Source organism: Rhamphochromis sp. 'chilingali', assembly GCF_963969265.1.
Source record: "Rhamphochromis sp. 'chilingali' genome assembly, chromosome: 10".
In the NCBI taxonomy this organism is placed as follows: domain Eukaryota; kingdom Metazoa; phylum Chordata; class Actinopteri; order Cichliformes; family Cichlidae; genus Rhamphochromis; species Rhamphochromis sp. 'chilingali'.
The window spans coordinates 29,458,695-29,474,337 of NC_137937.1; the positions used below are offsets into that span (position 1 = coordinate 29,458,695).

At 39.7% G+C, this 15,643-nt stretch overlaps 1 protein-coding gene across 4 annotated transcripts in view; it reads left to right on the top strand.

The window, feature by feature from the left end:
• Positions 1–15,643, top strand: part of LOC308403493 (transducin-like enhancer protein 4) — a 44,044-nt gene that overhangs the window by 17,100 nt on the left and 11,301 nt on the right. For 3 of the 4 annotated variants that reach the window (XM_080892955.1, XM_080892958.1, XM_080892956.1), the window contains 4 exons: positions 4,321–4,395; positions 4,900–5,101; positions 9,648–9,664; positions 14,376–14,498. In XM_080892955.1, the coding sequence (XP_080749081.1) occupies positions 4,321–4,395; positions 4,900–5,101; positions 9,648–9,664; positions 14,376–14,498 (417 nt within the window). The remainder of the gene's footprint in view (positions 1–4,320; positions 4,396–4,899; positions 5,102–9,647; positions 9,665–14,375; positions 14,499–15,643) is intronic. The other variant, XM_080892957.1, reaches the window with a different exon arrangement.

Genomic DNA, 15,643 nt, shown 5'->3' on the forward strand with positions numbered 1-15,643 from the left:
TGTGTGTGTGTGTGTGTGTGTGTGTGTGTGTGTGTGTGTGTGCTGAGGGGTGGGAACAGCAGGAAGGAGTGAGTGTGGACTCCAAAAGCTCTCCTCCAGATTAGCCATGGATTAGGAGGGTTTAGGGTGGATTAGGAATAATGGCATTAGACTGTGGTGCTGCTACACAGCCCTGAGGCCTGCAGAGAGGGGAGGCAGGGAGAGGAAGCTGCTTTGTTTTGGTGCACAGCCTTGTTTACTGCATGTGCAAGTAAATGTAACACATTCATCTTATTGTTGTGCAGCAAATCACATCGACTGTGTCTGTGTATTTCTGGTGAAAGCGCTTTGTTTTCTATTTTTATTTTTGTCATTTTCTGATAATGTTTCATTGGCCTTTGGGGCCATGTAAGTATGATTGGTCCATTTACAGCAAAGGCAATAAGTTTGTGTTAAGTCAGTTGACAAAAATGTTATTTCTGACAAATTTATAAAGAAAAAATATACTTGAGTAAATAAAATCCCCCAATTAACATAACATATAAATAGAATCATTATCATGAGGCAGATTTTATGTCTCTGCCATAAAAAGGCCCCTTTTTTAAGATCACATATGCATTCCTTGATTGACATTTACATTTGCAAGTAAGGTAAGGCAACAAAAGTGCCATCTGTTTCTGAAAGTTTTGGAATAACTACGTCCTTAAAGTCTACCAGTTATACTTTTTCTTATTATAACTCTTTATCAAACAAGTATCATACATACCAGCTGGACTTATTTTGGAGTTTTGGCTGTAAAATTACAAAATAATTCTCATCTTTCACCAAGCATTTAAATTTTCTCTCTTACCTATAATGGTTGAGGAGTCACAGTAATGTGAAGCGCACATGATAGCATCTAGTTGGAGCTAATTTTTCTGTCGGTGTTCAGACAGAAGTACTTCAGGAATACAGTGGGAAACCACGACACACAGAATATCTCCATAAATGTTGTCTTCTCTTCTTTATGAAACCATTTCAATTTTATCTCTAGCACATCGCTAACAGAGTTATGATCATTTAAAGCAGCGGTCCACAACCTTTTCTGCGCCACGGACCGGTTTATGTCCGACAATATTTTCATGGACCGGCCTTTAAGGTGTCGTGGATAAATACAACAAAATAAAACTAGTACCGGTACCAAAAAAAAGAAGATTTATTCATAAAACACGGGAAAAGACCCAAGAAAACGGAGTTAACGATAAAAACGATAAACAAATAACGATAAAAACCCTGAAAACCATAAATTTCACACACGAGCCTCAACTCTTGCGGCCCGGTACCAAACGACTCACGGACTGGTACCGGTGCGTGGCCTGGGGTGTTGGCTGATTTAAAGAGCACTTGTAAGCACTTGGGCACACCACCTGGCCGCTAGTTAAAACTATGGATCTTTGTGATGTCAAAGAGAGGAAATATTCTTAATATGCTCTTCTCAGAAGTGGTGGTTATGTACTTGGTCATGTCTGGTACACAGCTCTGGCAATGTGCATAGCAGGGACCCAGTCCACCTGCTTCTCCTACCATCTGTTTTCAAGGTGCAGTTGGGTGGGGTGAGGAATTACGCTAAGCTATTGTAGCAGTTTTCAAAAATGAAAATCTGAAACTGGAAATAAGCATAATTTGTAAAATCTGGCATTTAGTTACTCGTTATTTACATGTTCCTCGGTTGTTGCCATATCCCCAGTGAGGAATCATTCCTCTGATTTCAAGGTGTTCATGTGCTTTTGAGTTGGAAGGGACACCAAGATGTGTTTAAGTCAGTTGCTCAGAGTAAAAGAAAAAGACACGTTGTTCTCTGCGAATAACTGCTTTGCCTGACTTCTTACTTGACTTACCTCAAACAAATACCTCCATGCTTATCTAGTTCCCTCCTTGTGGTTAACAGCAACCAGATATTTACTTAAACTCACCATATTTTTATGTATGACATTAACAACTCAGCAGATCATGTATCAAAATTTTCTGAGCTGATTTCTGAGCTCTTCATTTGAACTTTCTCAGTCAGAAAGTCAGTTTTTGCTCTTGTCAAGCTACCAAATGAATGCACAATTAATTTGATATAATAATTTTAGTAAATTTTGTCTGCTTTACTGTGTTGGTTATTAACCCGAATAATTAATCACTGAATAGGTAAAATCTAAAAGTATTTTGTATGATTGTATTTGCTTTTGGCTACTCCTTTATTTCCCAAGGGGGCCACCACAGTGGATGGATCCCCATATTTTCATTTTGGCACAGATTTTATGCCAGATGCCCCTCCCAAAAGAACCATCTCATTTATCCAGTTTTACAACCAGCACTAGGAATACATTACCGTGTAACCTCCACCCCGAGGCTAGATTTTTGTCCCCTCCAAGTCCCAAAACAGGTGTAAAGTGAATATGTTAATCACTAAACAATCGAGCCACAGTTTTGCTGTGATTGCAGGTATTGTTTCATATTTGGAGTCAGATTTTCCCTTACAGTTTTACAAGAAATCATAAGTAACCAATCCTCTTTAGGCAAATACAAAAACAATGGTGAAACATTTATTCTGTAAGAAAATCTACTTCAGTGCACTGAATCCTTCGTGCCATCTGAAGGCAACAGAATATGTACATTGGTAAATATAGAGCCTCTAAATTCAGACGTCCTCTGTCAGAGTGCAGAGGCATTATGCAAACTATCACTGATTATCTACGTTCAGTCCTGTGCAAATTTTAACAGGCTGCTAGGATACGACCCTCTACAACTCCATCTCATTAGTATCGCGCATCATGTTGTCCTTCTCAACTTTTTTCAGTTTTCTCAGCTTTTCGTATTTACTCTTGAAATGCATCACAGTGTCTGAGGTAGACTTATTATTTTGATTTCTTTCTCTTAAATGCCCCCCTCCCTTCAATACCTCTTTGAAAATGGTTTACCTCACCAAGCCTTTAACTTATACTAGCAACATCTGCACATCTAAAACTGCTTCCCCAAGTGTGACATTCCAGTGGAGCCTATGGTGTAACAATATACAAAGAAATGAAAAGCATCTGCACAGATTGAACTCTATTGTTGATTATACGACTGATTTTGGATTGTTCTATTTTTTTTTAGAACTGTTGCATAAAAAGTGTTTGGCACAATTTATATAGTGGATCATTCCATGTGTGTGTGTGTGTCACATTCAGGCAGGTTAGTCTGAGCCTGCAGAGGTGTAGCTGAACTCGATGGTCAGGTTCATTTCCACACCTGATAAGCTCTTTCATCTCGGGCGTACTTTGATGTTTTGCGCTCCTGGATGAATCTCGCTGCTCTCTCACTGTCTGGATCTGTCTTCCTCGCTCTGTACCCTTTGTATGACTTTGCCCTGTTAGCTGTCTGCCTCTCTTGGTACCCATCTTTTTTCCCTATGTGTTGAACTTTTTGGAGCTGTTCAGTGTCGAGACGTGTGAGCAGACTGAGCAAAAATCAGAAAACAGTGCTGCATAAAATTTTAATAACAATCTCAAATCAGAAACATTAAACCAATCACAGAATCCACAAAATATTGTACGAGTCTGTAACTGAATTTTTGGCCACTTGTAATACACGTCTTTAACTGCTTCCTTTGGACATCCACTTGTTTGTTTGTTTTTTAATTCTCCTCCACGTAGAGGAAATCAACCAGCCTGTGCAGGTTACACTTGACTAACTAGTATACCCTAATTAGCTGCTAGCTGCTTCTTCTGCCTGATGACTTTTAATGAATGCACTGATGGGTGTCAGATTCTGAAGCGAAGCACTGAAGTGCAGTCATGATTCAATGGCCTCGGGGAATCTTGGCTGTCTGGCGTTTGACCTGATTCTGGTCAGAACCTTGAGTTTTAATAAAAAGGAAAAAATATATATCAAGTTTCAGGTGATTTTATAGCACGCTCGTGTTACTGAACATTGATATCTGTTTTAATGAGATTGACATATTTCACAGTCAGTACATTGTTAATTCTGAAGAAATTGCAGGCTGTGTGAAGTTACAGTGTGCAACTAACTGACAGCTGTGAATAAGGTTTGATAGGCAAAGCACAATGACGGATTCAGATGGAAAGCAGTTTAAAAGATATCACAGAATGCATTAGAATGATTGCTGTACGCATATGCAAGTTCAATGTGATGAAACGAGATAAGTTCCTGCTCATTTTACGTGTCCATTCCAGTCCATTTTAAATGTTGTTTGAATTTTGTAAAGATGTTGTTTGTAATAACTACAAAATTCTTTTCATATCATTCTTTTCTCCGTCTCAGCTGCTGTTTCAGTTTCAGTTTGTTTGTTTTTTGTTTCTGTGTGTCTCTCAGCATCAGCAGCAGGTGGTGCAGGCAGTAGAGAGGGCCAAGCAGGTCACCATGGCTGAACTCAACGCCATCATAGGAGTGGGTGTATTACACACACACACACGCAGACACACACAATTAAATACAAAATGCATAGATTATTTTTTTTACAGCAATGTTGGAAAATAGCTTAAGAGATTAATTGAAAAAGAATAATGTGAGGAGAAGAGTAAGTACAAAGTCAGATGTATTCATAATAATATACAATAAAACCAAAGTATTTTGTATAGTAGTAATAGCTAACTTCTTTCTGCAAGAAATTTGAATGTTTTAGCATCTTTCACAGAAATTGTCAGTTATATAAATATCACCGTTTATGTTGGCTGATAAATCAAAGGTTTTGGTGTTTTTGATCAAATTTAAAAAAAGTGTATCTGATATTTAACTATTGTAGCTGTAGTCTACATGTTTCAGTTGCTATCTTTTCCCCGCTCTATTTGAATGTGTTTGTCTTTCCTTCTCTTTCCTTTTATCACCTACTCATTTGTATTTTATCATGCATGATCTTTCAAGTCTTAATTGGTGTTTCTGTGTCTGGTTCAGCAGCAGCAACTCCAGGCTCAGCACCTCTCTCATGGCCATGCCATCCCTGTCCCACTAACACCCCACCCAGCGGGCCTTCAGCCCCCTCTGCCTCCTGGGGCCAGTACTGCCAGCCTGCTGGCTCTGTCCTCTGCCCTGAGTCACCAGCTGCCACTCAAAGATGAGAGGAAGCATCACGATAACAACAGCGAACACACACGAGGTGAGGTCTGCTCTGTGTGTGCTGTTTTTATATAGCAGGTGTTGATTTTGGTTTGTGCGTGCTTGTTTCTGTGTGAGTCTTGGTCTCTTCATGACTGAAATTACCCTTGCATTTGTTACATCTGCTTGTATGTTCAAAGTCACAATTTGAGTTTTCAAACTACTGCTTTAAGGTTTACTCTAATTATGGTTTAGTCAAAAAGCGAGTTACCTGATTATCAGGGGCAAATTCTTACACAAGGTAGATACAAAGATACGCTCTCAGTTTGTTTACTGTAAAGGCAAAAAGAAAGCACACCCTCTGTCAGTTCTAAGGTTTCCCCAATTGGGATAAACCTATCTAGTCTTTTCAGCCAAGGTGTATCAGGTCTTAAAATCAGGTAAACACAATCTCAGTTAAATAACAACAGATGATATATTGCATCATGTCATTATTTAACAAAAACTAAGCCAAAACGCAGAAGCAGCCTGTGAAAATGCTTCAATAGCTTGTAGAACCACCTTTGACAGCAATAACTTAAAGTAATGCCTTCCTTTTGACAGTCTCTCACATTATTGTGGAGGCATTTTTGCCCACTCATCTTTGCAACATTGTTTCAGTCACCTGAGATTTGAGAGCAGACCTATATCTCCTGCTCTCTAAAGGTCCTGCCATAGCATTTCAGTTGGTCTGAGATCTAACTGTGCCATTGCTGCATCTTTTTTGCTTTTGTTGCTGTTGTGGATTTGCTGTTGTATTTAGAATCATTGTCCTGTTGGATTACCCAGTTTTAACCAAGCTTAAGCGTTCAGACAGATTGCCTCACTATTATTATAAAGAGGAGTTTGTGGTTAACTCGTTGACTGCAAGGTGCCCAGATTCTGTGATTACAAATCATCAACCCTGCATTGCTGTGTTCTACAGCTGATATGAGGTGTTTGTTTGGATATGCTCTGTTTGGTTAAAGCCAGATATGGCGCTGTGCATCACGGCCAGACATCTCCACTTTGGTCTTGTATGTCCTCGGACATTGTTCCAGGAATGCTGTGGTTTGTTCAGAAGCAACTTTGCTAACTTTAGCTGTGCTGCCATGTTCTCTTTATAGAGAAAGGGCTTACTCCTGGCAAACCTTCCAAACGAGCCATATTTGTAATTGCACTGTCAGGAACTTTAACAGTTGACATGCTAACTGAGGGCTGCAGAGTCAGGAATGTAGCTCTTTCTCTGTATTGCATTGCATGGTCTGATCTTAGGTAACATTTGCTGGGATAACCACTCCTGGGAAGATTAGCAGCATTCTTTTTTTTTTCTTCTTTTTTTTTTGTGTCCCGTTTGGATCTTTAGCCATCAGAATTGTTGTCTTAAGGCCAAGAAAGATGCCAAGCGGATTTATTTTACCAAGTGGATCATCATGGCCTTGCCATATTGGTCCATTTGATTGACCTTTATTATAATTATGAATTTATTTTATTTTCAGTTGCTACAAACGGGACAGACATGACTGGGGGATAGGACAGGGAGAAAGAATGAAAGAAAGAGAGGGAGAGAAAGAAAACCAAAGGGGAGAAGAGACGGTGAGAAGGGGGGAAGAAAGAAAAAAAAAAACAAACAAAAAAAACAAAACACCTGGGTCACCTGTATGGAGAAAAAAAACAGAAGAGAAAGCAAACAACAAAGAGCAACATAATAAAAAAAAAAACAGCACCATCACAATAAACTATCTAGCAGTAGATATCAGTAGATACTAAATAATAAACGATATTGTGCAGCACGCAAGATAGACAGCGCACAATGTGCTTTGAGGCAGCAGCCAAGAAAGCTGTAGTCCGCGTCTGTGAATACCCGTGTGTACACCTGTGTGCATACCTGTGTGGATCAGCATGCTTGAGATTAGCAGCATTCTTGAATGTTTCCTGCTTGTGAATATTTTTTAATGATGATAATAGACTTCAGAATGTTTGGAAATGGCTTTATAAGACTTCCTTAATTAATGGGCAGCATCAATTGCTTCTCCAAGATAATTATTGATGTCTTTCCTCCTTGGCATTGTTTTAACACACCCCTGAATGTTAACGACGAGCAAACTGCCAAAGCCTCTGTTTTTATAGAGGTGCTCACACTTGCTGATGATCAGTTAATTAAATGGGTGTGCACAACCTGACTGCTACTTACTTACACACACTGCTTCTGTGTTTTGGCTTTATTTGTGTTCAACAAATAATTGCACAGTATAATATATCACATGTTGTCTTTCAGCTGAGGTTTATTTCCCTCATTTAAAACCCGCTGAGGACAAGAGGTTTTGATTATGCCTTGATGTGTGCAGCCTTATAATTGGAAGAAAGTACACTTTGTTTTTATCGTGACTCTTGGTGCGATAGTTTGAAGCGGACTAAAATACTTCGCAACAACTTGGCTGTTTTATTTCACTCACAGACAGATGCTAAATATATTTGGTAAACATAAACATCAAAGCTTAAATCTTTTGTTCAGTTAATGATCCAAATCCACTTTTACATGTCAAAGTATTCACCCAGCATTACGAATTACCACTTGTAATGGCTGATGCTTAATTGTTAGTGCTCTGAATGAACAGCAGTTAAACAATTAAAAACTGATTTGTCTTTATGCCACTTTAATTGGCCTAATAGGAAGCAATACACAACCACCATGATGCCTCTTTTCTCCTGTTCACACAGAGCGCTTCTAATTCTTCTCTGAGCTGACTTTGAGCTCAAGCATTTAATTACTCTTCATTGAGACTATGTGTGTGCATGTGTGTGTACGTGTGCGTACGTGTGCGTGTAGGTTTGAAACTGTGCGCCAGCACTTAATTACTCTGTTGCAGCATGTCAGTGAGGGTTTTTACAGTGCAGCAGAGCAGTTAACCTTGCTCTGTAGCTGCAGTAAAGCTAACGGCTGCTAACTGAGGTAATACTTATCCACCTAAGGACCACAGTCACTAAGAATACAGTTCCAGCTACAGCTTGCTTCCTGAAATGACTAAGTGAACAAAGGGAATAAAAACTTTCTTTTTTCCCCTTTTAGTATTTTAAAAAGCATTTTCTCTGCAGGTTGCACTGTTGAACATTGTGTGACTGTGGTGCTAACCTCAGTGTATTTTTAACCCGTTGGACTTCTTCACCACATTTAGAAACTTCACTGGTCAGTAATAATGGTTAATATTAATGTGTTAAAAGACTGACACTGAAAATGACGGATAATGTACAAACTCTAATAAATAAAAATCTATTCACTATGTCAGCTGAGAGCAGAGTACTGAGGCAAACACAAATTAAACCAACAAATCCTCCAACATTTGTCTGAGTTGTTTTTTCTACTTTCTTGCTTTAGTTGTGTTTATCTTACTGCCCACTTTTATTTTTGTATGGTATGATTTGGTTTAGGCACCAATGCCACTTGGTTAGCATTTAGGCTACGTCCACTTTTTTCAGTTGTTTTCACAGAGTTGTGCATCCACAAACGGCCGAAAATGCTTACGTTCCACTACCGTGCATGCATGAAACACAAGAAGATTCGACCTGCCTCATTTAGTCTGTCGCTTATTTACTTTCCAGCTCTGTGAAACATCGCGGCAAAATGTTGAGGAAAAGCACCGAGTTGTTGCTGCGAGTGACACAAAAGTACAAAGTTGCAAAATCGAGTGAGAGTTAAAGAATTTGAAGAAAAGCCACCTGGAGCATATACAAACTGATACTAATCTTTAATAGGGCTGTCAAAATTCAGAGCAAACAAAACAACTGCTGTATAATGCCCTCCGCTATCTTAGTTTAACTGGTCGCATGGCTGCGACCAGTTAAACTAAGATGACTAACATGCCTCATCGTTTTAGAAAGTCTGCGTTTTTGCGACGCGAGAGCACCGTTTCCAAATGTATGCATTTTCAAGAGCGTTCTCAAAACGCTGCATTTTCCATCAGCGAAAACAGTCTCAGTGTGGACGGGTGGCAAAAACGGAGAGTGAGTGTGGACGGAGCCTTAGTGTTACCAGTGTGCTGAGTTCTGCCCCAATAAAGTTGCAAACATCAGCACACAAGTCTTAAAGCCGAAAAACGGAGGTTTCCACTTCTTACTTTATCTGAATCCTCAAAAGGTTCTCCAAAGAGTTAGGTTGATTGATTAATCTGCAGCTGCTCCTGTTCATTTGTCGAAGTGCCTTGGGCAAAATAATGAACTTAGAGTTTCCAATGTGTAGAGGTCTGCTTTCAAAGACACCCCTGTCACTATCAATGTGTGAAAGCGTGCGTGAATGGTTAATTGAGAGCAAAACTGTAAGAGATTTATCTGTTAATTTGGAAAAGAGGTGTAAGTGCTATTTATTTGCAGTAGTACTCTAATAGTACCCCTCAAGATCCATAAACAGTAATGAAATTCCCCACTATCTTCATCAAAAATATCATAAATTCGCCATTAGCTCTCTTTTTGTATCTGTATGTATCTGTTATATGCAGCAGTGTGTGTGTTTGTGTGTTTGCCAGTGTGTTCTTGTGCTTCAGACATTGAATCTGTCATTCTTTTTTTCTATCTCATGCCCTCCGCCCTCTCAGACAGAGACTCAGTCAAGGTAAGTCCTTCCTTTCTTTATTCCCTTTGTTAAAAAAAGACATGTTTAGAGCATAGCTTCACTTCTGCTCGCTCAACTTCTCTGTGTCATTTTGTACTTTGAATTATTATTTTTTTTGTTGATATAAAAGGATAGACAGGTTTTGATTTTTATTCATAACGCACACAAAAAGCCTGTCTGTGATGAAATCTTGATGTTGGCTTTAAGGATGTCTATGTGCACGTCTGTGTTTATGTAAAAGAGACTGTTAGAGACTGCCATCAAACTGAAAACAGTTCTGTGACATTTCCAAGATCCTAAATATTTACACATGTAGTATTTGATTTAAAACATTACTGTAAAATGATATTGTTAATATGTTCCCACAAAGCTCCGAACATATTGGACTGGCGACATGTTCGGGGTGCATCCTGCCGCTTGCCAAATGACAGCTGGGATAGGTTCCAGCCCCCCTGCCACCCTTAATTGGATAAGTGGTTAAGAAAAAGAATGGATGGATGTTCACACAAATGTCCTATTATGAAATTTTATTTTATGCTTGTCAATGTAATTGGAAATGAAAATGACCACACTAAGGCTTAAAGAAAACATTATAAGCTTCTGATCTTATTGTCATTTTCATATTCTTCACTTGTGCTTTGTGTGTAATAAAAATATCAGATATGGGAAACTGGTAACAGCTTGGGAAGAAAAAAACAAAACAGTGTGAAAGAGAAACCCCAAGGTGAGCAGAGAAGAAAGTGGGGGGAAAAAAGCACAGTATGGTTAGTGAAGGAAGGAGGGAGCAGAAAGAGGCAGCGCAACAGATCACTGTTCTATCCAGCGCTTGTAGTAATTAGTCCCTTAAGCGCAGCGTTTTTCCCAAGGCAAACATTTGGTTTGTTGAATACTCAATGAGCAGATTAGCATTTCTTTATACCAGCAGCCTGAGCGCACACACTTTTACACAAACATGCATGAGTTTAGAAGCCTGTGCATGTGTGTGTGTGTGTGTTCTTTGGTGTTTTGGAGTAGGCGGAAACAGGAGGAATGCTCTAACTGGAGGTATGTTTGTTATCTCTTGCCCCCCATGTAGTTTTCTCCTCCTCCACACACACACACATGTTCAAACACACCTGGATGCACATGCACATACGCTCAGAGGTGTAGGCACCATGATGGGAGAGATTAGCAGTGTGTGTGTGTGAGTGTGAGGTCACAAGAACGCTTTGATAAAGATAGAGAGAGGCCAGAATGATGGATGCCTTTCATTAGTGCCCTGTGAGAACACACACACACACACACACACACACACACACACACACACACACACACACACATGCAGAGCTGCTCTTTGACATGGCGGCCAACAGTCACTTCATGAAACCAATAAGCCCCTTGTCAGTGGTCTGCAGTTGCCTTGGCAACAGTCCACAGAGTACAGTGTGTGTGAATTGCATGAACATCTGTGCCTTAATGTCCTTGGCGTTAGCACCTCACACACTGATAAAGCTACGTGAATGTAAACGCTACTTGTGTGTGTGCTTATGTGTGTATAGACGCCAGTACAGGCAGTCAGTTATGCAGTTACTTTATGGTGTGTTCAAGGACTACAACTTCACAGACCTGATTATGAGTACACATTAATTGCTGGATCAGTGGTCAATGACAATTTTATTTTAATTCTGTGTTTTTAGTGTTTGTGGCTTTTTTTAAAGTCATTTCTGAAATGCCAATTCTCACAAACAGGTTTTCTTTTTTTTAATCACCTTAAGTCAAATTAGACGCGTAGAATCACATAGTAACATTGTAACCATCTTTGTCTGTCTGCGGGATTGTTTTTGTCTTCTTTTTAAAAGAAACAGGAGGAATACATTTCTAATGAGGTCGCTTTCATGTTTAGACTGACCTTTACAGTTAATCACCTGTTGAAGTATAAATGCAGTGCAGCTTGTAGTTTGTGCGATCGCTACAGTGGTCTTCTCTTTCTATGCTTTTTGTGTTGAATTTTGTCGCTGGTAAACAAGCTGTACAGATGCAGTCTGCTTGTCTTTGTTTATGCCGGGATGCTCTTTAAAAGCTCTGCATACAATGTGCAGTCTGGCTTGCCATGCTGTGTTGGCTGCAGAATAATAAGTGACAAATTGAGCTGAGCAGAGTGAGAGAACTATTAGACAAAATTACATCAAGCCAGAGTTCTAAAGATTTGGGGTTTTTACAGAAATCATTTGTGCAGAGCCCCCTGTGGTCCAGCATAGAAAAAGACATATTCGTTTATAAATTCGCAATTCTTCGATCTGTGCAAATTTGCTGATGACTTCAGAGAACAAGAACGTTCCTCGTAGTTTAAATAGTTTAAAACTGAAAGGCTGGTTTTGAATTTATAGCATAAATATGGACACTCTGTGAGGTAAATCTACCCTTAGATCTAGATAAATTGGACTTACTTGGGCAATGTGATTATCACTAAAATGTCTCTGAACAAAGAAGCTGTTTCTTTGGAGAACAATATGAGAGGATTTACACATTTACACACATTTTTCATGCTGCACATGGGGAAGTTCTGTGTTTTTGTGCATGTTAATGACACAGGATTTTCAGATAGCATGCTATTTAGTATTTTCTGTGATAAAGTTTGGCAATAATTTGATTGAACAAGTGGCTCTGTGTGTAATCTCTATAAAAACATATCTTCTTATAAATATGCAGTTTGTAAGTAAAATGTATGATTTTTGGCACCTGGAACCTTTCTGGCTTCCATCTGGTCGTCTGCTTGTAGCTCTAATCCTGAGCAGGATTTGGTTGCATCTAGTTAAACAGTCTCTGTGGAGAGCAAAAGAAAAAATACATTTGCTCAAATGCAATCTTGAAAAAGCTTAGTCTTTTTATTGCCTTTACTGTACCTAAAGTCTTGTGTGTCCACTGGCTACACCAGAAACCCCTCAAAATTGACCTGTTGCTCCCAGTGGAAGACTAGAAGCGGAAGACAGACAAAGTTAGATTTTTTGGAAAAGGTGTCAGACTCGGGTGCAGCAACTTCTCAGTGTCAGACTGCATTTGAACTGGATTTGAACTCTATTTTTATAACCCTGAGATGCACCCCAAACATCCACGCTGAACATAAATTTACAATGCCTAACAACGGCATAGTAACCTCATCCTGGACGTCCGTGCTCCTAATTACCCGAGAGACACTAGGGAGCGAGACTGTTTGTAAAGCTGAAAAATACAAAACACTCGAGGTTGCAGATATCATTATCAGGACCTGCAGAATCAATTTGAAATGGGAGGCAAATATAATTATGATGTGAATGAAAATGAATACTCTCACTCAACCACACCTCAGAGGTCCTCACGTTCATAATGCTCGTGCTGTCGGCAGCGCCTTCATTTGTCTCTGCGGCAGAATTAATTTGCTTTGATGTTTTTGAAAGAGCTAATTTGCAGGCTAATTAATCTAATCAGTCTGGAAATAGAGCGACACAGAGTCAGGGGCTCAGTTTGCCTCGTCTCACTCAAGACGAGACACACACCTGTACACACACTGACTCCTTAACACTGTTTGCACATATGGAGTACTAAAATGTAAACAGGTACAAGTGCTGCCTGAGCAGCACACTCACGCACACAGACACACACACACACAGTCAACCCCTCACTCCTCCCCCACAGAATCTTTGTCATCAACACTTGCAGCACGGCAAAGGGCAGCGGAAAGGTTACAAGCGTGAGTTAGTGGAAAGGTCGAGCTAAAGGTCCTGCTTTATTTTTCTTCTCTGTCCATCGTCTGCTGGGTAAGAAGGACCTCCCAATGAGTGAGTGAGAGAGAGAGTGAGAGAGAGAGAGAGAGAGAGATCAGCAGAGGCAGGCAGAGCTGGAGGGGAAATGTTTAACTGACCTTATTTTGATCCTTGCTTCTCAAAGAAGATTAATCCTTCAGTAATGGTATTTAAAGGATGCCATATTTGATTAAGAAAGAGAGACGTCAGCCAAGCCCTCCCCGTAAAGCTGCGATGTTGTAGTCAAACTGTCAAGGCTGCAGTGCTGCTTTTGTATTGTGTGATACAGTAAAAAGGAAATTGTTTTGACAGCCAGGGGATATTTTAAAAGCGATACAGAAATCTAGCCGCGGCGTACGTTGTGTCTGCACCGCTCAGCTTTGTCTTTTTGCTCAGATTGTTGACTGACCGCATGGCTCTCAACACATTCCAAGTTTCTTCTAGCGGTAAAAGCTGCAGCGTACATATTTCCTATCAGTCTGTCCTGGGTAAGATTAGTAATTTATCTCAACTTTTTTTGCCTTTGATAATCACATCTTCTTCAGTGGAGCTTGGATGATTCTTTCTGTGTCCATTTGGTTTGGGTTTCACATCCCAGAAAATGTAACCTAATCTTTAAATGTATGTTTTTGTTGAATACAAACAAATGTAATTTTATATTAATTTTCCTTCTGTCCGGAAGTGTGTTTTGTTGCTATTAGCACAAGTTTGAGTTATATGTGTTTCTGGAATTCAATGTCAATGGAAATGAATGATTTTCTATAGCAAAAACCGTTGCTCTAATAGCTATTTTCCACACATGTTTGAGCTAGAAAACGGGCCTGTTCTTATCTGATTCTGCCTGATTTCTGATTTTATTATGATTTTCCAGTGCAGGGTTTATGTACTTTACAAACAAAAAAGATCAGTTTTAATCAGCTTCAGTTAAGTAAATGGTTGTTTTTTTCTTCCAGAGCTCATCTGTCTCTCCATCAGCCAATTTTCGAACTGGAGAGAAGCATCGAAGTTCAAGCGATTATTCCTCTGACAGCAAAAAACAGAAGACAGATGATAAGGAGCTGACCTCCACACGCTATGTGAGTGAATATGCTAAAATGAATAGTTTTTGAGCTGCGGAGAAGATTTATTATCAAGCTCATTAGAAAGGATTAGGGACAGGGAGAGCTCAATTATTCAGTTCTCTTGTGATTACATGGCCCTGTACTGTCATATCTACAGTAACTACACTTTTTTGTCTAAATGAAGTAAACTGAGATTATTTGTTCTTTATTTCAGAGATGAAATTAGGAGAGATGCTAGAGACTTGTAGAAACATGGCGCACCAAAGGTCTTTGAACCAAGGATGATGCAGTTTATGGCCTGTAACTCGGTCAGATGACCCACTGGGATGCTTCTAGTGAATCCATTTTGACCAGTATATTTAACAAATGGCGTGTAGCCTGTGAGCTAGTTCAGGCAGGCAAGTCACATGCTGTACACATGGAACACCCCTCACTCACATCATGTTATATACCAACCATACCTGTTTCAAACCTTACCACCCCACAAATGCCACCTTTAGCCGCTTTGTTAGGTACAACTGCTCAGCTGCATGTTAATTCAAATATCTGATCTGACCAATTACAAGTCAGTAACATGCAGACATGGTCAAGATGACCCGCTGAAGTCTAAACCAGGCATGTTTGCTTGTCTTATGAGTCGCAACATTTGAATGGCAGGGTCAGAATATGGCACCAATGATGTGAAAGCATTGACCCATTCCACCTTGTATTAATGGTTCAGGCTGCTGTTAGTGTAATGGTATGTGGTTAATATTTTCTTGGCAAACTCTGCCCCTCAGTAGCAAATAGGCATTGTTTAACCCTCTAAAGCCTAACCTGTCACTGGTGTTAGACAGGTAACAGTTGCTTTCTAAAAGCAAGGACTATGCGCTTTTCAGTGATATTAGGGTCATTACGGTAATCCCACGCGTCGCAGCACCATTGAAGTTTGGTTGAAACAAGACAGAGTGAGTGGTTTGATGGTGCTCTACAGAAAACAGACATCTTATCAGGGATTTGGGTTCATTTTATTGCTTTGTTTTTCCTGTTTTCTGTGTTATTTGTGGCGCCCCGCATGGGATTACTGTAAAGCACAGAGTTGCTGCTTTCAGCAACCACTGGAATTTTCTGATTGGTTCAAGAGTTACGGTAGTTTGATCTAAAAGTTTGATGCCCCCATT